Here is a 24729-nt window from a genome sequence, read left to right as displayed (position 1 = left end):
CAATCCCCCGGGGAGCGGGCCTGTGGTCATCCCCTGAGGGGTCCGACTGCAAGAGGGCACAGGCCAGGCTAAGGGACCCCCTCCCCCCCACCCGAGTGCACTAATTTTGGTGCACCGGGCCTCTAGTTTATTTATAAAAAAAAAAAAGTTCCATCATTTTGACATATGTACATATGTGCTTTATGTTTTTTATTATTTATTTACCACAAGTAAAGGTCAGGAATTGATATCTTTTATTTTTTTTTTTTCACTTCATTACTGCTGTGTATGTGCTCCATGTGTGTGATGGAGGTGCTTCTGTAGGTGGGTTCCGACTTACAGCAAAAATCACGTTAAGTCGCGTCATAGGAACGGATCTCTGACATAACCCAAGGACCTATTGTATCCTTCTTTTCATTATTATTACAAACTAGAGGCCCGGTACATGAATTCGTGCAAGCGTGGAGTCCCTAGGCCTGGCTGGTGATCAGGGCTGATCAGGGCTGGGTCAATCGGTTGGAGGGCCAATTGGGGCCTGCTGGCCAGGAGGACAGGGTGTGGGAGGTTAGCCACCAGCCGCATAAAGGAAGCCAACCCTTGGCCCCCCTGGGAAAGGGGCTGAGTCCACCACCAGTGGGGTCAGGAGAGGAGGTGATAGTTGGTGGGCCGGGCACAGAAGGAATGGACGCTGGACACTGATGCCACCAGCTGGCTGCAGGGGGTTGGCTGTGGGAGCATACTGACCACCAGGGGGCAGCTCCTGCATTGAGCATCTGCCTGCTGGTGGTCAGTGTGCTCATAGCGACTGGTCAACCAGACATTCTGGTCGTTTGGTCCTAACAGTCACTTAGGCTTTTATATATATACTAGAGGCCCAGTGAACGAATTTGTGCACCTTGAAAGGAACTGTGGGCTGTGAGGCTGTGGTGGGCACACAGGTGGGTCTCAGCCCATCCTCCACTCCCCCACTGGGCCCCTCCCGCCACGGCCCCCAGTCCCGTCTGCAGGCAGCCCCGCTCCCGCTGCCGCCATTCCTACACACTGACTGTGCCGGCCCCACTCGCACCTGCTGATGGCGCAGAGTGATTGGGGTTGGCGCCAACAGTGGGCACCAGCAGGACTGGCGCCGTCAGCAGATGTGAGTAGCGGCTGCTGTCCCAATCCCCCCAGGAGCAGGGGGAAGTGGAGAAGTCCTCAGGGGTGATCAGGGCCAGCATTTGCCGCTCCCACACGCTGACGGTGCCAAGCCCTAGGGACTGGCGCCAGGCACCAGCAGTGGGTGCGAGCAGGGCCAGCGCCAGCACCAGGTGTGAATGCCTGGCAGGACTGCAGCGCATGGGAGCAAAGAATTTGCAGTAACCACCAGAGGCTTGCCCCGATGACAGAGACTGGTGCCCCACCATGGTCTGGTGCCCCCCTCACCTGCTCCACCATCCCACCACAGCCAACACCCACCATGTTCCACACTCTGCCGCCTGCTGCCAATGCCCGCCATGTTCTGCGCGTGCCCCTTGGTGGTCAGCACACGTCATATCGACCGGCTGTTCAGCTGTTCGGTCTATTTGCATATTAGGGTTTTATATATATAGATAGATTTCAGGGTTGTTATCCAAGTAGGACTGCAAATTGGGTATTAACTGAAAAGAGTTGTTCCTGGTTAAAATATCTGCCTATCTATCTATCTATCTATCTATCTATTATCTATAAATAACTTAGTGCCTTCCCTCATATGTTGGGATGAATTGTCATTACAGGAGCAGTGCCCTCAACAGTACACAATTCAAAGAATCAAGGCATGTGCCTCTTTAGAAAGGCAACTGCTGCCAGCAGCAACAGCCTGGTTTTGCCAAGTAATTCTTCCTAAGAACTTCAGCAGCAAAAAACAAACAAACAAAAAAAACCCAACAACAAAAATCTGATCAATTCTCTTTGTAATGACTTCCAAGAATATTTAATGATTTCATGACTTCCTGGAGAATCCCTTAAATATTCCACTGAAGAAGCTACCATACTCTCCTTACATGAACTACCAGAGCTTAGGTTTTCTTTTTATCACTATCTTTCCCCACAGTTTAAACAAAAGTTTAACTTTTCATTCACAGAAAAGAAACCATGTGACTAACTGACATGGAACCAAGTGTATTGTAATGGAGAAGAACACAGAATTAGCAAGAATTGGAAGATCTAGGGTCAGCTAATTTTATCTTAGCACAGGCATTTATTTAACTTTTCTGTTGATTCTTTGGGGTGAAATGGCTGGTACACCTCTAGGGAATTAAGAAATTGGTAAGGCTTGTGAAAGTATTTTATTAGCTATAAAGCATTAAATATCTTTTTAATAAATAATATTTACTGTTTTTGTTTCTTTTTTTAAAAATATATTTTATTGAGTTTTTTACAGAGAGGAAGGGAGAGGGATACAGAGTTAGAAACATTGATGAGAGAGAAATATCGATTAGCTGCCTCCTGCACACCCCCCACTGGGGACGTGCCCGCAACCAAGGTACATGCCCTTGACCGGAATTGAACCTGGGACCCTTCAGTCCACAGGCTGACGCTCTATCTACTGAACCAAACCAGTTAGGGCAGCATTAAATATCTTAATAATTATAAAATAAAATTCGTGACTCTAGACAGATATTAATATATCACCCTAACTTTTGTGAGGAAAGGGCATAGTTATTTCTTAACTAAAAATTTAAAGGGCAAAGCTTCCTCCACAAAAAAGCAAGTTGAGTTACTTAAGGTTAAGTAACTAGCTTTTATTTTGTACCATGGTAATAAAGTTAGTTTTCACACCATTGCACAGCACTTAGAACCAGGACTTTTGTCAGAATTTAGGTAGCTAAAGTACATAGTTCATATTGTTCACTTTTGATATTTCTACATTTTTAAAGGTACAATATATAATTTCCCTGGAAAATTGAGGAGGTGTACTTATACTCCTTTAATGCCCCTATTATAAGCAATAGGGAGGTGCTCCCTCACCCACCAAAAACTTGAAAATATGAGTGCTTCTATTTGTGTTAAACACAACAGTTAAAAATACTGTCTTGCTAGTCAAAAAAAATACAAATCTATTTTAGACTTTTATCAATATTAAACCAGTGAAAGAACATCAATGAATAGGGCTGGCTGGCATCTAAAGGTCTAAAAAATGAATTTCAGTGGGAGTGCAGAGAAAGTTTTAGTAATGAACATCTCTATCAAGGAAGAGATATTACATCTGGTGTACAGGAACCATCAGGTCTGTTGGGAAAGACAGGGTCACAACCTATATGTAATATTCCTTAAGACACTCTGTTCGCCCTAACCGGTTTGGCTCAGCCTGTGGACTGAAGGATCCCAGGTTCGATTCCGGTCAAGGGCATGTACCTTGGTTGTGGGCACATCCCCAGTAGGAGGTGTGCAGGAGGCAGCTGATCGATGCTTCTCTCTCATCAATGTTTCTAACTCTCTATCCCTCTCCCTTCCTCTCTGTAAAAAAAATCAATAAAATATATTTTTTTTAAAAAGAACTCAATTTCTCAGGAAATGTTTCCAAAACACTTGTTTCTGGAAAAGAACATCACTATCATAAACTCATATCAACATAATGTGCATCTATTATATTACTGGCATTGTTTTAAGTACTATAGGGATACTAACTTACACAATCTTCACAACTCTACGAGGTAAATATGTTATTATTTATACCCATGTTACACATGAGGGAAGTAAGGTATAGAGGCTGAACAATTACACAAGGTCACACAGGCAGTTAAGTTGTAGAGCCAGGAAATCTGGCCTCAAAACCAGTAATACTAGGCTCCATGGATTTCTCATCATCTACAAATGCAGATTTTGGGGCCTGAAATGCTAAGGCTCAGACACTGGGACCTGGATAAACTCATTAATGTTGTTCTACGAGGCCCTATCCATACATTCTAGCTTTTTTTTGTTTTGTTTTTTAATATATCTTTTATTGATTTTAGAGAATCACTGATTGGCTGCCTCCTGTACGCCCCCTACTGGGGATCGAGCCCAAAACCTGGGCATGTGCCGTTGATGGGTATCGAACCCGGGACCTTTCAGTCCACAGGCTAACCCTCTATCCACTAAGCAAAACTGGCTAGGGCCATACCTTCTATTCTGATGACATGTTTCCAATTAAACTTCCATAAATTACTTTGAATATTTTGTAAATAGTCTAAATGGGAATTTACATTATCTTAAAAAAGTGACACCAATCTGTCTGATGGGCTTAGAAACAAGGTAGAAAAAAATGTTTCCAATGTTTATATTAAAATCAACATGTCCTGAAAAAGATTCATCTCAAAATAATAAAATAAAATACATGGAATTTGTAAATATAAGAAAAGTTAGTACTTCCAATATTCATGTATGATAGTGGGCCAACCTGGATGAGAAAGTATTGGGGTAAGGTCAGATTTGTTCTGGTTTAGTTTGCAACACAGAAACAGATGTCAAGAGGCACTAACTGTTTAGCCTGTGACTAACACTATGTCCTACTGTTAAAACCATTTTTTGTTGTTGATTCTATAAGAGCTCACCAACCATTTTTTTGTTGTTGATTCCATAAGAGCTCTCTCATCCCAACAATACAAATAAAACAAAATTAAGTTTTCTTTAAAAATAAAGACTGAATAGCCCGGCCGGTGTGGCTCAATGGTTGAGCATCGATCCATGAACTAGGAGGTTCATGGTTCAGTTCCTGGGTTGCAGGCTTGATCCCTATTAGGCAGCAGGCAGCCGGCAGCCAATCAATGATTCTCTCTCATCATTGATGTTTCTATCTTTCTCCCTCTCCCTTCCTCTCTCTGAAACCAATAAAAAAAAAAAACATTTTAAAAAACAACTACTGAATGGAGCTAAATTGATAACTTAATTGAGTAATGCTTTTATGTAACTTGAAGAATTAGTTATAAATTATATTAGAATTATTTAAATAAATTTGTTGTAATTAAGTTAGAAAATACAGAATCACAAAATACTTTGCCACTTTCTTTATTCCAAAAATAATAGATCTTGAGTACAAAATAACTTTAAAAACTCATTTGTGTTTAGTTATCAACATATGCTAATGATGCTCTGCTAATAAACAGTTTTTCAGAAAGATCAAATTCTATTACGTGTCCTCGCCTACCAGAACTCCATGGACTTAAATAAATGAATTTTACTTATACCTTTTATAACCTGGCATGCAGGGTTGTTGTAAAATTTTTGTTTTTGCTTCTCCTTATTGGAGGCATAAATAACAGTGCTAGAACAGACTTTTCTACCTTCATAGATGCATTTCTGTTTTTGGCAGCCCAAATCACCAGTCATTATCTCAAGGCTGATGAACTTGAAGCTAATGATTCTAAAATTTTCATTGTTCCTAGAATATCTAGAAGGCGAATGAAAATAGGCAATTGATAAGTTAATGTATATTAAGTTTTTGGCTGACATTTCTTTTAATATATGGACAGTGATGGTTCATGAAAAAGCAAACTTTATCAATCTTAAATGCTCTTCTAAAGATAAAGAGCTATAAATAATGTTTTATTAGATACCCAAGGAATCTTTAGGTCAGCTAGAGTAAAAAAACAGACTGCTGCTTTTACGGTCAATTATTGGAAACTATACTGGCAACACTTCGCAATGTGTTTATGATTCATAGTCAAAATTTATTACCACTTACTTTGCTCAATGAAAAGAAAAGTTCAACACACAGTTGGAAATTTCAGTCTTTTTTAAAAAATTGCCTTAAATATACAAGTTTGGGTTACTTTGGCAAGAAATAGCAATAATGTTCAAATGCCATGTCTCCTAGCTTTTATGATGTTTGGCTCTCAAGAATCAACACTTGTTCATTTTCAATATTATTGTAATATGATTAGTCGTTAAACCTTACACAACTTCTAACTTGTCATTTTTTAAGAGGAGAGGACATTTGTAGCACAGATACACAGTATACTAAAAATCCAAGGACTTGAAATTTCACGTATCATGTGCCTATAAGAAACTAAATGCTAATCTAGTTCAAGTTATCTAAAAATGCATAAAGAAAAAATCTGCTCACCTCAATAACCCTGCTAAAAAATAAATCACCAAAAAACATAGGGCATTTCCTCCCTACATTACAAAGGGTCAAAAATCATAGGTAAAAATACAGTGCTTCTCCAATCAATTGAAAACAATATATACTCGGTAACAGACTAGTCCAGTCTAGAAGACAAATAACACAAAAATGAGGCAGTTATATTTTAGGCATAAGTGACAAATATATTTCTTTTTATTGGCATCAAAGTTTTTTCCAATGCATTTCAGTAACTGAAGTATTTTGATGTAATTTTATTTTATTCCACTGTTGGTCATAGTTTGAGCCCTACACACTCCCTTCCCTTTCACCTCAAAGGGAGCTCCTTTGTATGTGGCCACACACTTATCATTGGTGTAAAGATCAGGCTGGATCTGCTCCCAAATCTTCTTCTTAGGATTCAGCTCCTTGTCAGGCTCTCCTGTTGGGGAAAAATAAAATTATATAACTAATATATTAATAAATCGTCCATGGACATTTCTAGTGTATTGTCTTGGCACTACTTTCTGATCTTTAGACCTGATTAGAATTTTAGCATTTACTGTTAACATTTATTTTTATGATGTAAGCAATTTATATTCTTGCCTGGTAAAATATATTTTGTCATTTCCTTACAAATATTGAAGATCTTATTTTTCACTCTTAAATTTTGCAAGTAACATACCTTAATATATTTATTCCACAAATTTAAAAATATAAGATACTCTTAAAAACTGTGAAGCAATGAGAGCATAATTTCATGTTATATTTTTACATGTGGCAGAAGCAGTATATGTTTTACTATATGTTTCATTATACAAAATAAATGTCTAGATCATTGCTATAGTGATTAAAGATTTCTTATAGCTGAAACCAGTTTGGCTCAGTGGATAGAGCGTCGGCCTGCGGACTGAAAGGTCCCAGGTTCGATTCCGGTCAAGGGCATGTACCTGGGTTGCGGGCACATCCCCAGTGGGAGATGTGCAGGAGGCAGCTGATCAATGTTTCTCTCTCATCGATGTTTCTAACTCTCTATCTCTCTCCTTCCCTCTCTGTAAAAAATCAATAAAATATATTTAAAAAATAAATAAATAAAGATTTCTTATAAATACTAGGAGCATGGCTTACATGTTGGGATTATCTAGCTCAATATAACTACCTTGGGTTTCACTTGCTGCCCATTCCATTTGGTGAGATGGAAAGAGGCAGAGGGATAATAAAGAGACAAGGACTAGCATTTTCTAAAAACCAGGAATATATGCTGTTGCATGCAATTCACACAACACTTACTCTGATTTCAAATACAGAGAAACTGGGGCTCAGAGAGGATAAATCATACAATGAACAAGTGAAGTCAGGATTTGACACCAAAACTTTTGTTGTGCTAGTAGAGCACTTGCTTCCTAATATAATAAACTATGCTTTAGGAAAGAAACAGCATTCTGACATAGGAATGCCCCATCCCCTCTTTATAATAACTCACACTATAAAGTTTATGATCAAGAAAAGTCAAACTGTAGAATATATCTGCCTAGGCTTAAAGAAAACCAATATACCAAGCAACTCTCCATTTAATCAATGATAAGGAAGTAGAGAACAAAGTTTAATATAACAGCATTTTAATATCTAGGATATTCAATAGCATTTGGAATGAAGACTCAGTTCAAGAAACAATTTTTGAAAAGTAACGTATCTCTTAAGCATTAGCTTCAAATGAAAAAGGATTTTCCTGGAGGTAATAAAAATATATTACTGAAGTACAATTTAGTAATCATAGAAATATAACTTTCTAGATCTTTTTTTTTAACTAACTCCCAAGTTGAAATTTCTGGGAATTACTTTAAAGAGAATCTTTTTAAACAGTACTGGAACTAATTTTATTTTATAACTTTATTACATCTTATTATTATCTAGTGTTTATTCTCTATTCATACTTATATAGGAATAACAAAACTGAGCAAATTGGTTGGCCATGGTAGCTTTGTTCTTTTATTAGCTCTTCATAAACTGCCACGAAACTGGCAAGAACACACGAAAATGTCCTCTGATATGCAGGTTTTCAAAGATGACAGATTTAACTGAATGACGTTTTCACATTAAAAGAACATGCAATGCAACTGAAACTGAAAGACTGACTATAAAAGTGAGGATTTCTCTTAGTTCTTTAAGACCACTAGATTGGACATTATTATTAATAAACAGAATAGGACAAAATAAGACTATATAAAGTATAAGATTTTTATTTTTTTTTGTTTCTAAGCCATTCCTAGTCTAAGAGCAAAATCTTATTTTGCTTGTGCACAAATCATGTGGAGAAGTGAGCATTCCAGAATTCTGAAAAGCTGGAGGCAGAAATACTGTTGAGGGAGGCCTGGGTACTAACCCTGAATCCCCCTCGTCCCCACACAAGAGATGCTCACTAACTGATGAAGAATTAATTTAAGAAGCAGAGTGTCCCAGATTTGTGTAAATGCTTCTTATGAAGAGCACAGATTGTGTAGTAACTTCTTGCTGAATGCAGATGTAAGCCCCAAGTACAAAAAGCTGTGGTACTGCAGAAAATTAAGCTTCTTGAAATGTATAGAAAATAATATTCATAATAATACTTAGCACATATCATGCTTACTATGTATGTGGCAGTCACTGCACTGTTTTACATTTACAGGCAGTCCTCCAGTTACGTCAGACTTGACATACGTCATTTTGTGGTTATGTCGCCATCTCCCATATACAGTATTTATAAAAAAAAATGTTCTGTCATTTCAACATATGTACATATGTGCTTTATGCTTTTTATTATTTATTTACCACAAGTAAAGGTCAGAAATTGTTATCTTTCTTTTAATTTTTTTTTTAGTTTCATTTCGTTACTGCTGTGTATGTGCTCCATGTGAGTGACATAGGTGCTTATGTAGGTAGGTGGGTTCCGACTTACAGAGAGATCGAAAATCGCCATAGGAACGGATCTCCGACGTAACCCGAGGACCTACTGTATTTACTTAACTATCTCAATAAAGCATATAAAATGATTAATTATAATCAATTTATAGGTGAGGAAATTAAGGTCCAAAAGTTACAACTAAGAACTTAAAAAAAAAAGGCAGGTAGCTAAGTGTTTCAAAAGTTAAACCTCACAAAACACATATGACATAGATACCATTAAAAATAGATAGAGCGTCGGCCTGCGGACTTGAAAGGCCCCAGGTTCGATTCTGATCAAGGGCATGTACCTTGGCTTAGGGCACATCCCCAGTAGGGGGTGTGCAGGAGGCAGCTGATCGATGTTTCTCTCTTATCGATGTTTCTAACTCTCTATCCCTTCCTTTTTGTAAAAAAAAAAAAAAAAAAATCAATAAATTAAAAAAACAAAAAACAAAAACCACTTCTTAAAAACAAACAAAACAAAAAACCATCTTCTTATAAATGAAAAAGCTGGGACTCAGAAAGGTTCCCAGGTCACTGACCATTTGTGGAGCCAAGATCTGAAAGGTTTAAACTTCTTATAGAAGACTAATAATTTTCAAGTAATAATGATTTGAACTAAAAATAAACTAGAAACTAATAAGAGGAACCTCCAAAGCTTAACTGTTGTCTTTTAACAAACAAGACTCAATACCTGAATACTCTGAATGTAGTTTCTAGATTTTAATAAATCAATAAATGAAACAAAAATTTGAGATTATTATTAAAACCTGTCACATTATGATCACTGAATATAAATCAGAGTGGAAAATCTTGAATGCAGTGTTAACCTCCTGGCTTATTGAGTATGCTTCTGAACAAAATACTATTCGGTAGGGTATAAAGCTAGCTGGAAAGTTTAATGATGAAAAACATTTCTAATATTTTAAACAATTTTTTTAATGAACTGTATTTTCCAAAGAAGTCTTCCATCATTCCTGTGTTATATCCTTCTTCTAAATCTTATTTTTCTAATTTTCTTCCCTTTTTTACCCCCCTCCCCCATTTGGCATGGCTATGCGAAGAAGGTAAGTGATGATATCAATAAAAATTCTTCAAGCTAAAAAGTACAGAGCCTCTGAAACTGCTAAACACATGCCAATAATCACCATTTGGAAATGATTACATATATTGTAAGAGAACTAATCATTCAGAGATTATTTTAGGCCAACTAATTTTAAACAAAACGCATAGGGAATAGGAACTATTTCAAGATGAGTTTGTACAGATGTAAAAAGCTATGACCACCTTCTCAGCATTAAAACCTACAAAAAGCAATAAATACAAATTCCAGAGTCCCAGGCATTCACAAGTCTAGAATAAGAACCAGAGATTTCATTTTAATTGGGCCATTCTTTTGTATAAAATGCTCATAAATCACCAGCTTCTCTTTGATATCTACCACAGCCATTAAAAGCCTAGTAATAACTTAATTTATGTTTGATAAGTGGAGTTTTTGAACTACCATAATTGTAACTATTGCACAAAAACTAAAGTATAACTTGGCAAGTAGGGGTCAATTAATTTGACAAAGCTAATCAGCAGGGGAAAGTGGTTTGGTGGTTTGATAGGAATGATCTTGCAATAATGAAGGCAAATATTTAGGCCTGTTCTTAAATACTGCTTTGTTGTTGTTACTGTTTTTAAATACTGCTTTGTTGTTATTGTTTTTAACATGTTTTACTACATTTCTTTTTATTCATTCATTAACCAATTTATTGAGCTCCTACTCTATGCCAGGCATTTTTCTAGATGATAGGAATATAGCAGTGAATAAGAACAAAAAAGAACAATCTTGATTTCATTATGCTTATATATCTGTGTGAACAGACATTAAATAATGTACAGTATATTAGATGATAAGTATTTTGGAGAAAAATAAAACAAAGACGACATTTGAAAGATCTGAATAGGATGAGGGACCAAGCAATAGTGATATCTCAGGAAAGAGTCAGTGGCTCAATTAAAGTGACTAAGGAAGAAATTGGAGAGTCCGTGCAGTTAATAAGATAATGAAAGGCAACCATAAGGACTCGGACTTGCACTCTGGGTCAAATGGAAAGCTTTTGAGCAAAGGAGCAATATAATCTGACCTAAATCACTCCGCCTATTATAACTGAAAATAGACAAAGTGCATGGGCAAAAGCAGGGAAATCAGTCAGAGGCTTTTGCAATGATTTAGAGAAAGGATGTTGGTGCCAAGACCAAAGTGGTGGTGGTGGAGATATAAGAATGATTCCGGTTATGTTCAGAAGGTAAACCCACTATTATTTTCTGAAGGAGAAGCTGCATGAGAAAATAAATAGCAGTTGAGAGAATGGAGTTCTGGTCAGATGATATGGAAAATGGGAATTTTGGGGAGAAGACTGGGATATGTATTCTCTCTTCAGACATGTCAATGAAGTCCAGAAAAGTGACTGGATAAAATAGCCAAGGAAATAATGTGTGTGTGTGGAGAGAGAGAGAGAGAGAGAGAGAGAGAGAGAAAGAGAAAGAAAGAAAGGGAAAGAACAGCAAGGTCTGGAGCACTTCAATGTTGTGAAGTCATGCAGCTAAGAAGGAACTAGCAAAGGAGAGGAGAAGGGCAGCCAGTGAAGCAGGAGACCACCAAAAGAGCAATGCCAGATGGCAAATAAATTAAGAAAAGGACTGAGAACTAGCCATGGATATTTAGCTAGAGAGTAATTAGTGATCTTGACCAGAGCAGTTCTGGTGGGACAGGAAAGAGATAAAACTGACTGAAATAGGTTTTAGAGAATAGAATAAAATACAGATAAGAGTTTTGTCTTTTTAAAGAATAAATGGATCCAAAAGTGAAACACTCCTGCATACCATACAGGCTTTACAATTAACCATAACTTATATTTATAATTAAGATTCAATATCAAGAGAAATAATCATGGTCCAGTGATTTTCAAAAACAAAAAAAGAAAAGGCTGTCATTGCCTTTGTCTTCTAGCTATAATATTATTTTCAAGTTAATTTTTGCTTGGTGCTTTAGGGACCAGTTACCACTTTTAAATATTGAAATTTATAGCTTCACACATTTATGATTGAAAAAAGTATTGAGTGGGGTAGTTTTTTAGCCATTGTTAAAAAAAAAATATTGCTTGGCATCTTCTAAACTCAATGGACATTTTCGGTTCTACAGTTAGAGAAAAAAGTTAAGTATAAAAGCCTTTCCAAGGCTGAATAGCAATTCAAAGGTTTGAACCCCAATTGCAATTTCTATACCACACTTAAGTACCATAAAATATAAATCTCTAGACACTGAGCACATCAAGTGAACATGTACCAGCAGACACCTTAAGTTTTAAAATGTAAAACAGATGCTGAAAAAAAAAAGCACTGATAAATCATGGCTCTTTCTGGAAAAGAAAAAAATAAGACTAATAGTGTGTTGTGTAGTATTAGCTGTTATTTCCTTTCAGATTAACTGCTACAGAAGCAGTAACTGATGTGGAACCATAAGCAAGATGAACAATAACAGACCTCATGCCCCAAAATTTATCAATTATTCAATGCTGTTTGGCTTGGTTAAGCCTATTGTAAGTGATAAGAATTCAAGCAACCTCATGGGCCATTTTAAAATTAGGTTTTCCCACCCAGCTGGTGTACCTCAGTGGTTGAACATCAACCTACAAACTAAGAAGTCACAGTTCAATTCCTGGTCAGGGCTCAATCCCCATTAGGGGGCGCGCAGGAGGCAGCTGATCAATGATTCTCTCTCATCATTGATGTTTCTATCTCTCCCTTCCTCTCTGAAATCAACAAAAATATATTTTAAGAAAATAAAGTTAGATTTTTCCCTTCTTTCACTTTACAAATATTTTTTGTAAATATTTTCCTAACAATTCATGTGCTAAGGCACAAGGGGAAACTATGAATTAAAAAAAAAATATCAGGCTTTGGAACAACGTAAATATAGATACACCAAAAAAACAAACAAACAACTCAGAGTGAAGAATGTAGTAAAGGCAAGAAATCCATATGGGCTATTATTATCTCTAATCCTGTCACTGAGTAAAACTTACTCTCAATTTACTCATCAGAAACATCCAAATAACAATGGACTCAACTGCTGAAATGCTTACCTGTTAATTCTATGAGTAAGGGAATGAAATATGTCATTGAAATAAAAGAGCTATATACCTTCATTAACGAAATAGTCCAGATTAATTCACAGCAAGCAACAATCAACAAACAAAAATGCTATAGTATTAGAGACTCAGGCACATCTGTTTAATCCTTTTACTAATTCTGCATAACTTTAAGCAAGTAACTAAATTGTGCCAGGCCCCAGTTTCCAAATCTGTAAAATAGTGAGTTAAAGTAGATGATTTATTCCATTTCTAAATACAAGACTCTACAATTTACATTAAAAAGAGAAAACTCAAAAATTGTACTACATCTTAAGTATTTAAATAAAAGGGAAGGCAAATGTTAATCTGGCAAGGTAAACAAATATTTGTGGGGTTTTTTTTACAATGCATGTTGAATCTTAAAGGAAAAGATCACCTTTATTATTGTTCTATTCCAATTTAGTGAATGAAACTTCTAAATAGAATTTTAGGTGTCAGGCAGGTATAGACTTACTCCAAAATATGAGATTTAGGGAAATGTTTTGATATTGTTTGTGGGAGAAGAGTGGTGATCATATGCTGCTAGAATCTAAAGCCACCATGCTGCTTTGAGAAATGATTCAGATTGTTATTTTCCCAAAACCCAATTTACCAAAAAAAGCACCGACCATTATGGTTTTGAATCTACCAACGTTCAAGATATACAGAGGCATTCAAAGTCATGGTACTTGTTAAACAATCCCTGTATTTTTTAGATTAGTCTACTGTGATTAGGAAGGGGTAGTTTAGTTTCAAGGAAATTAACCTATAATTTCATCCACATTTTCTATCATATTCTAATGTTAAAATTCTTCATATCCTAATATTTCATCAAACACAATTGACATAGGATAAAAAAACAGGCCTACATAATCACATCAGTCTGGCTATTAAATTAAAACTCAGCTCTTTCTACAAATATATCTCCAAATCAATTCTGACTTATAAACCTAATTCTATGTCTTTTTTAAAGTTGGAATATGTTTATTATACAGTATCTAAGTTAAACTAGAAGTCTAGACTACAATAGTAATATATGACAGTGTTCATATTTTTAATTAAAAAGCATTCTTATAAATCAACAGCAAAAAAGATGCACATCTCGATATTAATATGGAAAATGACATGAGTAGCTAAAAGTATTTAATAAATAGTTAAAAAGGTGTTGAGATCACATTAGAATCAGAGTGGTATATTAAATGAGATATTATCATTCACCTATAAAATTACTAAGTATGAAAAACACTGGTTTGGTATGGATGTAGTAAATTGTTGTATTTTTTTTAAAGTGAGCTTATTTGGATGACATTGTTAATAAAATTACATAGGGTTCAGGTGTACAATTCTATGACACATCATCTGTACTTGTATTGTGTGTTCACCACCTCAAGTCAAATCTCCTTCCATCAGCATTTATCTCTCCATATGACCTCTTCTACTTCCCCGACTCCCATTTCCCTCTGGTAATTATCATACTGTTGTCTGTATCTATGAGTTCTGGGGTGTTTCTTTTTTTCTTAATCCCTTCACCGTTTTTTTTCCCAGCCCTGCAACCCCCCTCCCCTCTGACAGCTATCAGTCTGTTCTCTATGAATTTGTTTCTATTTTGTTTATTATTTTATTTTGTTCATTAGATTCCACATCTGAGTAAAATCATAACCTAATTTATTACCCTAATTTATTTCTCCTTCTCCCATTATTCTAGTCAAATGAATATCCTTCAAGTAAATTCAATCTTTTAATTTCTAACTGTCTATCCTCTTTATAAGATCTTCGCTCTTTAATGAAAGAAAACTTTATTCTACATCTACCAAGCATTCTTTCTCTTCTGCTTCAAAGACCTGTTTGAAAAAACTTTCTCATGCATTATAAAACTTCATGTCTCAGGAGCACTTTACTGGAGAAAACAAGCAATATAAAATGAAACTTCCTTTCAGATTATTAAAATAAACATGTCCCAGCTGGTGTGGCTTAGTGGTTGAGTGCCAACCTATGAACCAGGAAATCAAAGTTCAATTCCCGGTCAAGGCACATGCCTGGGTTGCGGGCTCAATCCCCAGTGGGGGACGTGCGGTAGGCAGTCGATCAATGCTTCTCTCACATCATTGATGTTTCTATACCTCTCTCCCCTTCTCTGAAATCAATAAAAATATATTTTAAAATAAGATAAAATATGAAGTTGTACTTAGAGATTTTCTCTATATCCTAAAGTAAAGTAAAAGCATATATAAATATATTAGATGGACTTTGAGGATTATATGCATTTCCCCCATGTCAACTTTTCATCTCTTCGTATTTATGTGCTACATTCTGAGATAATCTACATCTTAAATAATTTTGTAGCACATTAATTTGTTTTATGACCACATCACACTCTTCTGCTGTGTAGGGGTTATATTTAATATTTTACCTAAAGCAAAAACTCTCTCTGGTGTTTTATGTAATGTGCACATTAATGGGTTGGGAGATAGGTAGATGTTTGTGCTTAATATGTCATCTTGAGCCAATAGCAATAATCTCAATAATAATGGTCATTTAATGTAAAGCATAGTAAATCATACACAGGATTTAATTTTAAACTTAAACATTATAAGCATCACTTTGTGAACATTAATTCCCAAATTATTTTCAATAATGGCTAATAAATACTTACCAGGAAAAGCTTCAAAAGTAATTCTGTCTCCAGGAACAGATCCAATAGGAGGTGCTAAGATTTCAACTTTCTCTGGTGAACTAGCACACATCACCATTGCTTGAGATAATATTCCCCTCATCTTTGCAGGTTTTAGGTTACAAAGTAAAATCACCATACGATTTTGCATCTGTATCAGAAACAAATAGATGATTAAGATGTATAGAATTTGGAGTGATTATACCTAGAATACATTAAGGTACACTCAAGATGCTAAGTATCAAACGTTCTATTTTTGTGGATGTACCTTTATCTTTGTGTATTCTAAATCTTTTATTGCTGTTATAAAGCCTTATACAAATATGAAAAAGAAATTTTACAACCTGACAGTGCATTACAGTTGAAGGACCAGAGAAAAGGCTTTTCAGGTAAATATTTATTTATCTATAATATATTTTTATTGATTTCAGAGAGGAAGGGGGAAGGAGACAGAGAGAGACACATCAATGATGAGAGAGAATGATTGATTGGCTGCCTCCTGCACGCCCCCTACTGGGGATCAAGCCCACAACTGGGGCATGCGCCCCTGACCAGAATCAAACCCAGGACCCTTCAGTCCACAGGCCAATGCTCTGTCCATTGAGCCAATCCAGCCAGGGCTTTAGGTAAATATTTAAAGAAATGACTGAATAAAGAAAATGTTAAAATAAAAACAAAAAACAAATTTAGTTTACGGGACCTCTGAGGCAATATCAAACACACTAACATTCTCATTATAGGATACACCACATTAACCAAAACTAAGGATAAAAAACATGTGATCTGCCCAGCTGGTGTGGCTCAGTGGTTGAGTGTCAACCCATGTACCGAGAGGTCATAGGTTCCATCCTGGTCAGGGCATATGCCCAGGTTGCAGGCTCGATCCCCAACAGGGAGCATACAGACGACAAATGATGCATTGCTATTGCTTATGGGAGATGGCAATGTAACCATGAAACAACGTAAGTCGAGTCTGACATAATCTGAGGACTGCCTGTATATAGAAAATCCTAAAGACTCCACAGGAAAAATTTAAAACTAATAAATTCACTAAAATTGAAGGATACAAATATTTGATATTGGAAAAACTGGATAGATATGTGAAAAAAAGTGAATCTGGGCAACTTTCTTATACTCTATAAAAAAATTCAAAATGGATTAAAGGCTAAAATGTTAAGTCCTGAAACCATAAAACTCCTAGAAGGAAACATAGGCAGTAAACACTTTGATCTCAATCTTAACATTTTGTTGGATATGTCCCTCTGGGTTAGGGCAATAAAAGCAAAAATAAACAAATAGGACTACATCAAACTAAAAATCGTTTGCTATGAAAAGGAAACCATCAACAAAATGAAAATATAACTTAACAAATGGGAGAAGATATTTGCAATGACATTATATTTGATAAAGTTATAAAGACTGTATTAAGAACTCATACAACTCAACATAATAAAACACACCAATTCAACTAAAAAAAGGGTAGATGACCTGAACAGAAATTTTTCCCCAAAATAAACGAACATACAGATGAATAACAGACATATGAAAAGATGCTTAACATCACTAATCATCAGGGAAATAAAAATCACATGACATACCACTTCACACCTGTCAGAATGGCTATTATCAAAAAGTCAACAAATAATAAGTGTTGAGAATGTGGAGAAATGGGAATCCTTAAGCATTGACGGTTGGAGTGTAAAATGGTACAGCTACTATGGAAAACAGTATGAAAGTTCCTCAAAAAATTAACAAGAGGCCACCATCCAATGAAGCCCATACCAAGACCCATCATAATTAAAATACCAAAGGCTAAAGACAAGGAGAGAATCTTAAAATCAGCAAGAGAAAAGCAGTTAGTTACCTACAAGGGAGTACCCATACAACTGTCAATTGACTTCTTTAGAGAAACTCTGCAGGCCAGAAGAGAGTGGCAAAAAATATTCCAAGTGATGAATAACAAGGGCCTACAACCAAGATTATTCTACTCTGCAAAGCTATCATTTAGAATTGAAAGTCAGATAAAAAGCTTCCCGACAAGAAAAAGCTAAAGGAGTTCACCACCAAATCAGTACTACATGAAATATTGAAGAATAGTCTTAAAGAGGAAGAAGAGATAAAAAATATGAACAAAATGACAATAAATACATATCTATCAATAATTGTATCTAAAAATCAAAATAAATGAACAAGAAATCTAATGAACAAAATAAACTGATAAATAGAATAGAACCAGAGGCATGGAAACATGAAACTGACTAAGGAATCTCAGAGGGAAGGAGGAAGTTGGGGTGAGAAGAGATTAAGCAAAGCTCTTCTATACATATATGCATTACAGACAATAGAGTGGTGAAGGCCTGGGGGGCGGGGGCAGGAACCAGGAGGAGGGGGGCAATGGGTGGAAAAAAAGGGGGCATCCGTAACACTCTCAACAATAAAGATGAAAAAAAAAATAGATCAAAGTTTCAAATTCCAAAGGCCCCCTCTTTGGGAGGTCTTCATGAATAAGACTAATCTTCAACAAATAACTTGAAAATGCCACATATAAAAAAATGTTTTAGGTCAGCAGAGGGGAGACCAAGATGGCGGCGTAGGTAAACACCGGAGACCGCTGCCGCAAACAACCATTTCAAAAATACAACTAAAAGACGGAACGGACATCACCCAGAACCACAGGAAGGCTGGCTGAAGAGAGACTCTACAACTAGAAGGAAAGAGAACAGCAAATCGAGGCTCAGAGGCGGCGCAGTGTGGAAAATACAAAGGTACCGAGGTGCGCGCGCAAAGCTGGCTGGTGGCTGAGGGCGCGGTTGTCGTTTTCTGTCGGGAGTGAGTCTCAGACTCTGGGCTCCAGATCCGGGCGAGTCTCTAGGGACCCAGACTCAAACGGGAGAAGCGGGATTATCCGGCATCAGTTGGAGCCTGAGGGCAACTTTCTCTCCGAGGTTTGCAGCGGCTGCCGGGGTTCTGAGAAGCAGAGCCTCTGGGAACGGGACTGAGCATGGCCATAACTGCTCCCTCCGCCCGCCCTGTTGAGCCCGCCCCGCCCAAAGCCTGTGCACAGCCATTTGCAGATCGCCTCAGGCAAAGGCTGGATTAGCGCCTCCCCAGAAGGCAGACGTTTTCCATACAGCTGATTCCTATAGCCAGCCGGCCTGGGGGTAAAATCCCTCTAGTGTTAACTACAACAATTAAGGCTTGGCTAGAACAAGACTGCGCACAGAGACCACAAGGGGGTGCACCAAGAAAGCATAAAAGATGCGGAGACAAAGAAACATGACAGAAATGGAGGATATGGAGCTAAGAATCGCAATTTTGAAGGCTTGCCATAAATTTGTGCAGAGCCTCACGAAAACTAATGAGACCCTCGATGCTACGATAAAGAAATTAGAAAGTAAGCATACACGGACTGAAATAAAGAATATTATACCCAATAGCAGACCAGAGGAGTACAATAATCAAACCAAAGATTCGACAAAAAACACCCAATTGGAAAAGCAAAATGAAAAAAGAATCCGAAAGTGTGAAGATAGTGTAAGGAGCCTCTGGGACAGCTTTAAGCGGTCTAATATCAGAGTCATTGGAGTGCCAGAAGATGAGAGACAGCAAGATATTGAAAACCTATTTCAAGAAATAATGGCAGAAAACTTCCCCCACCTGGAGAAAGAAATGGACTTACAGGTCCAAGAAGCGCAGAGAACCCCAAACAAAAGGAATCCAAAGAGGACCACACCAAGACACATCATCATTAAAATGCCAAGAGCAAAAGACAAAGAGAAAATCTTAAAAGCAGCAAGAGAAAGAGGCTTAATTACCTACAAGGGAATACCCATACGACTGTCAGCTGATTTCTCAACAGAAACTTTGCAGGCCAGAAGGGAATGGCAAGAAATATTCAAAGTGCTGAATACCAAGAACCTACAACCAAGATTACTTTATCCAGCAAAGCTATCATTCAGAATTGAAGGTCAGATAAAGAGCTTCACAGATAAGGAAAAGCTAAAGGAGTTCATCACTGCCAAACCAGTATTATATGAAATGCTGAAAGGTATCCTTTAAGAAGAGGAAGAAGAAGAAAAAGGTAAAGATACAAATTATGAACAACAAACATGCATCTATCAACAAATGAATCTAAGAATCAAGTGAATAAATAACCTGATGTACAGAATGAACTGGTGATTATAATAGAATCAGGGACATAGAAAGGGAATAGAATGACTATTCTTGGGGGGAAAAGGGGTGTGGGAGATGCGGGAAGTGACTGGACAAAAATCATGCACCTATGGATGAACACAGTGGGTGGGGAGTGAGGGTGGAGGGTGGGGTGGGAGCTGGAAGGAGGGGAGTTATGGGGGGAAAAAAGAGGAACAAATGTAATAATCTGAACAATAAAGATTTAAAAAAAAAAAAATGTTTTATACAATTACATATAAGAAATACCACACAGTTAATCTTTCAAAAGTCAGATGACATCTGTGGACCTTTACCTTTGAAAAATACATCAACCTACAAAATATTGTATGCAATTTGGGGGGGGGGGGGATTAAATGTCCTTAAATGTCCCTGCTTCGTAAATGTTTAGTAGTACTGCCTTCATGGTTTAGATACAGATGTGTATAGAGAGATTTGCTTATGGCTGTGAATGGCAGCCTTTGGAATAGAAACAGTCTGCAACTTGTGAGAACAAAAAAGATAAAGCCCCAATGAGGAGTTTTTCCAATTTAACTGGCTTACGACCAGTTGGTTCTTTTCTCCAACATCCATTCCTAAGTAGTTATGGAGGAGACCTCATCCTATACAAGATGAATATAAAGAGAAAAAACATACATGTGGCAAATCCATAAATTTTTAATAGATACGAAAATCTTCTTCACTCATCCCCTCGTTAGAGCAGCTAAATGATCCTATTAATATAAGGCAGAACACGTTACCCCTTAGCTCAAAAAACCTCTAATGGTTTTCATTTCAGAATAAAAGCCAAAGTCGGTTTCTGGGGTTTTGTTTAGCTTCTATATTTGCAACATAGTTGCTTAAGAGTTGCAGTTGAGAGGCCGGCAACTCAGGCGGGGAACGTTGGAGTCCGCAGTCACTGGAGCAAGCAAGCCTCCCTGTTCGCTTTAATGCATGGCTGCCGGCCGCCATCTTGGCTGACAGTTAATTTGCATAAGGATATGCTGATTAGCCAATGGGAAGGGTAGCGGTCGTACGCTAATTACCATGTTTCTCTTTTATTAGTGTAGATGATTTCCTGATGTCCCCATAGGAATGTGAACCTCACAAAAGGATTTAAAAAATGAACACAAACAAATCTATTATCTTAATTTCATCTTAATTTCACTGCTTTGTCCCTTGTCTAGCAAATAGTTTCTGGTACATTGCAGGAGCTCAATAAATATTTGAATCTAGAAAGATGAATTAATAAATGTAAAGATTTATCCAAGTTCACAAATTCAATAAGCAACAGAGCTGGCAATGGACAGAGAGGCAGAACTATCTCAATGTTGAAGTCTATGGTCTTTGCAATATCCCTGAAGTACCATGGGGCAGAGAAAATAGGTAGATGATTAAAATTACCCATAAGATATCTTGAAAGAGCAAATTAAAAACTATTACTGTCTTTAATTCATGCCACTGTCATTGGAAATACATATATATATGTATCGCCATACATATACATATGCTGTATACATATGTGTGTATAAAAAATACTTATTTTTATACTTTTAAATACCTAAGTAATAACAAAGTACAAAACATCTAACTTTTAACAACTAAAGGAATAACATTAAAATCTGCAGTTCAATCTCCATGATTTCCTTTCCTGTTTTCTCTTAAAGTATGAAAATATTTCTTTAGTTTTAAAGAAATGAAACCTGTTATTTTATTTTTATTTATATATTTTTAAAATATCTTACTGATTGATTTTGAGACAGAGAAAGTGGTAGAGGGAGTAAGGAGGGGAAGAGAGTGCAAGAGCGAAACATTAATTTATTGTTCCACTTATTTATGCATTAATTGCATAAACTGTATGTGCCCTGACCAGGGACAGAACTTGCAACCTTGGTGTATCAGGATGATGCTCTAACCAACTGAGCTACTCAGCCAGGGCTGTTATTTTAATTTTAGATTGGTGTTTCCTAGGTTTATATAACAGTGATTTTAAAAAATCGAGGAATAATAAAATTCCATGAGAAACAATGATGATACACACACCTAAACGCAGTATTTTACATACACCAAACTAAAAACATTTTTTAATTGAGAAAAATGTATCTTCTTTTCATCCTTATGAGTCCAGTCCTAATATGTAGATTTTTTGCAAGAGTTTAGTAGTTTTCTGTACTTTTTTGTGTAATTCATCACATTCAAACTAAGCAATTGAACTAATCAATACTGGCTCCTGTTGTTGGTCATCTAATACAAAATTATATGGAAAAAACATCTAAAGAAAGAGGAAATGAAAGCGTCATGTGTATGCAGAAGTTAGTTGTACAAATTACCTGGTCAAGAGGAACATGATTCACCAGTCCACTGACAACTGTCCTTGGGACTGCTTCTCCAACATCTACTTCTTCTACATACAAAGAATCTGCATCAGGATGTTTTTTAGCAGTGATGATACAACCAATTCGAAGATCCAGACGGGAAACATCTATTGGTTTGGAGTCAGCACTTCCTGCTACTGATTGTTGTTTTTTTTCCTTTTTCTCTCCTAAAGAATATTTATAAATGGGTAAACATCAGAAGTAAAACAAAAATAAACTAGAAAACACTTCATAACATTGATACCGATGAACTTAAAAAGTGTTTATACCCTACCTTCACTTAAATAACAAAGGAAATAATTATTTATCCAAGTCATAGCTTCTTGAGCCCTATTTTAGCTATTTCTCTGTTGAATAACTACCTTTATCTCTAGTTAAAGGGACAAAAAGTTGGTAAACTATAGTTTATGGGCCAAATCCAGCATGCTGTTTCTGTCAAAGTCTTATTAGAACACAACCATGTTTGTTCATATATATATTGTCTATGGCTGGTTTTACACTATGACAGAGGTGCATAGTTGTCACAGAGCCTGTAAAGCTCAAATATTTACTAACTGGCCCTTTACAGAAAAAATTTGCATTTTCCTGAAACAGAGCTGTAGAAAATCCTTTACAATTTTTACTGTGAGTCTTTAGAAAGTGAAACATACTATATTTAGAAAGAATGCCATACTCTGTAGCCAACTGATGGAACGAACCACAAATATAATTTCCCTGATAAAATGTTTCTCTCATCAGTTAAACATACTGATAAGTATAAGTAGATAGGGGCTGTACATCCTCTCCTACATCATTTTATCATTAGGTGGTATGGTTACAATGAAAGCAATTCAGACTAATTCCTCCACTTTATAAAATTTATTAAGAAGTAGGCATAAAACAATGATACAGCCTATTCTAAAACTTGAACATCCCATGCCTTAGTTCAGAAATTATACTTTGACTAGAACAGTGGTTCCCAAACTTATTTGGCCTACCGCCCCCTTTCCAGAAAAAATATTACTCAGCGCCCCCTGGAAATTAATTTTTTTTTAATTTTAATAGCAACTAAACAGAAAGATATATGTATTAATGTTTCTACCTTTTTTGTAAAATATAGTAAAGAAAGGTGTAAATTAGAAACATTGAAGTTTGAAATTATGAAACTATTTATTGAATAGAAAGGTAATACAAAAAAAGTTAAAACAAATGCACCTATGGCCATCACCGCCCCCCTGGATCGCTGCAGCGCCCACCAGGGGGCAGTAGCGCCCACTTTGGGAATCACTGGACTAGAATATCCTTTTCCTATCTTCACAACTTTGCACCTGTGACTTTTCTAAATGACCCCCCAAAAAATTTACAAAAAATTCAGTCACACTAGATTACATATGGGCTTCTATACTTAATCTCTACATTCTATGTTTTTACTTATGCTGGTCCTTATACCTCAAATGCCATACTCTTATCCTGTCGACCTGATCAACCTACACACATCCTTTAGGGTCCAGCTTCTGAGTTCCAATATCATACTATTTCTAACTTTATTCTAGTTCATGAAAGTCTGAACTTTCTTTCTGACATCATTATTATAAAAAATGTTGAGATCCAATAAACCAGTCAGGAGCCAAATAACCTTCAAGTAAAATACCTTTCTTTTCAAGTTTCTCTTTCACCTTCTTTTCTTCTCCTCCTCCTTCTTTTATCTGTTCTTTAGCACCAGAAGATATGGGTGTGATTGGCATAAATTGTATTACATTTTCAGAAACCATGGAATTAGCTTGCAGTGGAGTACCAGATGGAAATGGAATTTGTTTCACTAAAACAGAAAATAAAATAGGTAATGCCATTTACATTAAACCGACAAATAAGATAAAAACTATGAAATTGTGAATCACAAATATAAACTCTTTTTAAAAGAGAAATTCACTGTATATGATTATCAGGTCTCTATTTGTCCGAGATTGTAAAAAGGTTGCCAAAAAATTAACTAAATTTTAAACATGATAAAAGAATACATTAGATGCATGTTTCTCCTTTAATCACTAGTGATTAAACTGAAGAAATTACAGATAACATAATAGCTAAAATGTATTATGGATTTTTAAAAAAATTATGGATTCACTATGTCGCAGACACTTCAAAATGTATTACATGAATTAACTCATACAATTCTCACGAATATCTTAAGCAGCAATTTCTATTCACATTCCCACTAACAAATGATCATCCTGAGCCAGACAGAAGTTAAAAAATTGGCCCATCACATACACGGTGAATAGGGAAATAAAATTTATACTCAGGAAATCTATCTCCGGAGACTATCTCTTATGGTTTAGTAAGAGAGCATGTTTATCACACAGGTTTTGTTTATATTGAAGAATCAACTGAGTAAGTGTATTAATATTAGTC

At 36.4% G+C, this 24729-nt stretch overlaps 1 protein-coding gene across 2 annotated transcripts in view; it reads right to left on the bottom strand.

Moving 5' to 3' along the window:
- Positions 1-6234: 6234 nt before the first annotated feature.
- Positions 6235-24729, bottom strand: part of AIMP1 (aminoacyl tRNA synthetase complex interacting multifunctional protein 1) — a 30738-nt gene continuing 12243 nt past the window's right edge. For both annotated transcript variants that reach the window (XM_070433374.1, XM_070433380.1), the window contains exons 4-7: positions 23969-24136; positions 22294-22505; positions 15776-15944; positions 6235-6482 (exon numbers count right to left, since the gene is read on the bottom strand). In XM_070433374.1, coding sequence (XP_070289475.1) covers positions 6316-6482; positions 15776-15944; positions 22294-22505; positions 23969-24136 — 716 coding nt within the window. In that variant the 3' untranslated portion in view covers positions 6235-6315. The remainder of the gene's footprint in view (positions 6483-15775; positions 15945-22293; positions 22506-23968; positions 24137-24729) is intronic.

Source organism: Myotis yumanensis, unplaced genomic scaffold, assembly GCF_028538775.1.
Source record: "Myotis yumanensis isolate MYYU_CA2020_CCGP unplaced genomic scaffold, mMyoYum1.0.hap1 SCAF_1, whole genome shotgun sequence".
NCBI lineage: Eukaryota > Metazoa > Chordata > Mammalia > Chiroptera > Vespertilionidae > Myotis > Myotis yumanensis.
The sequence above is the reverse complement of the archived record's forward strand: the minus strand, read 5'-3'. Positions and strand labels throughout refer to the sequence as shown.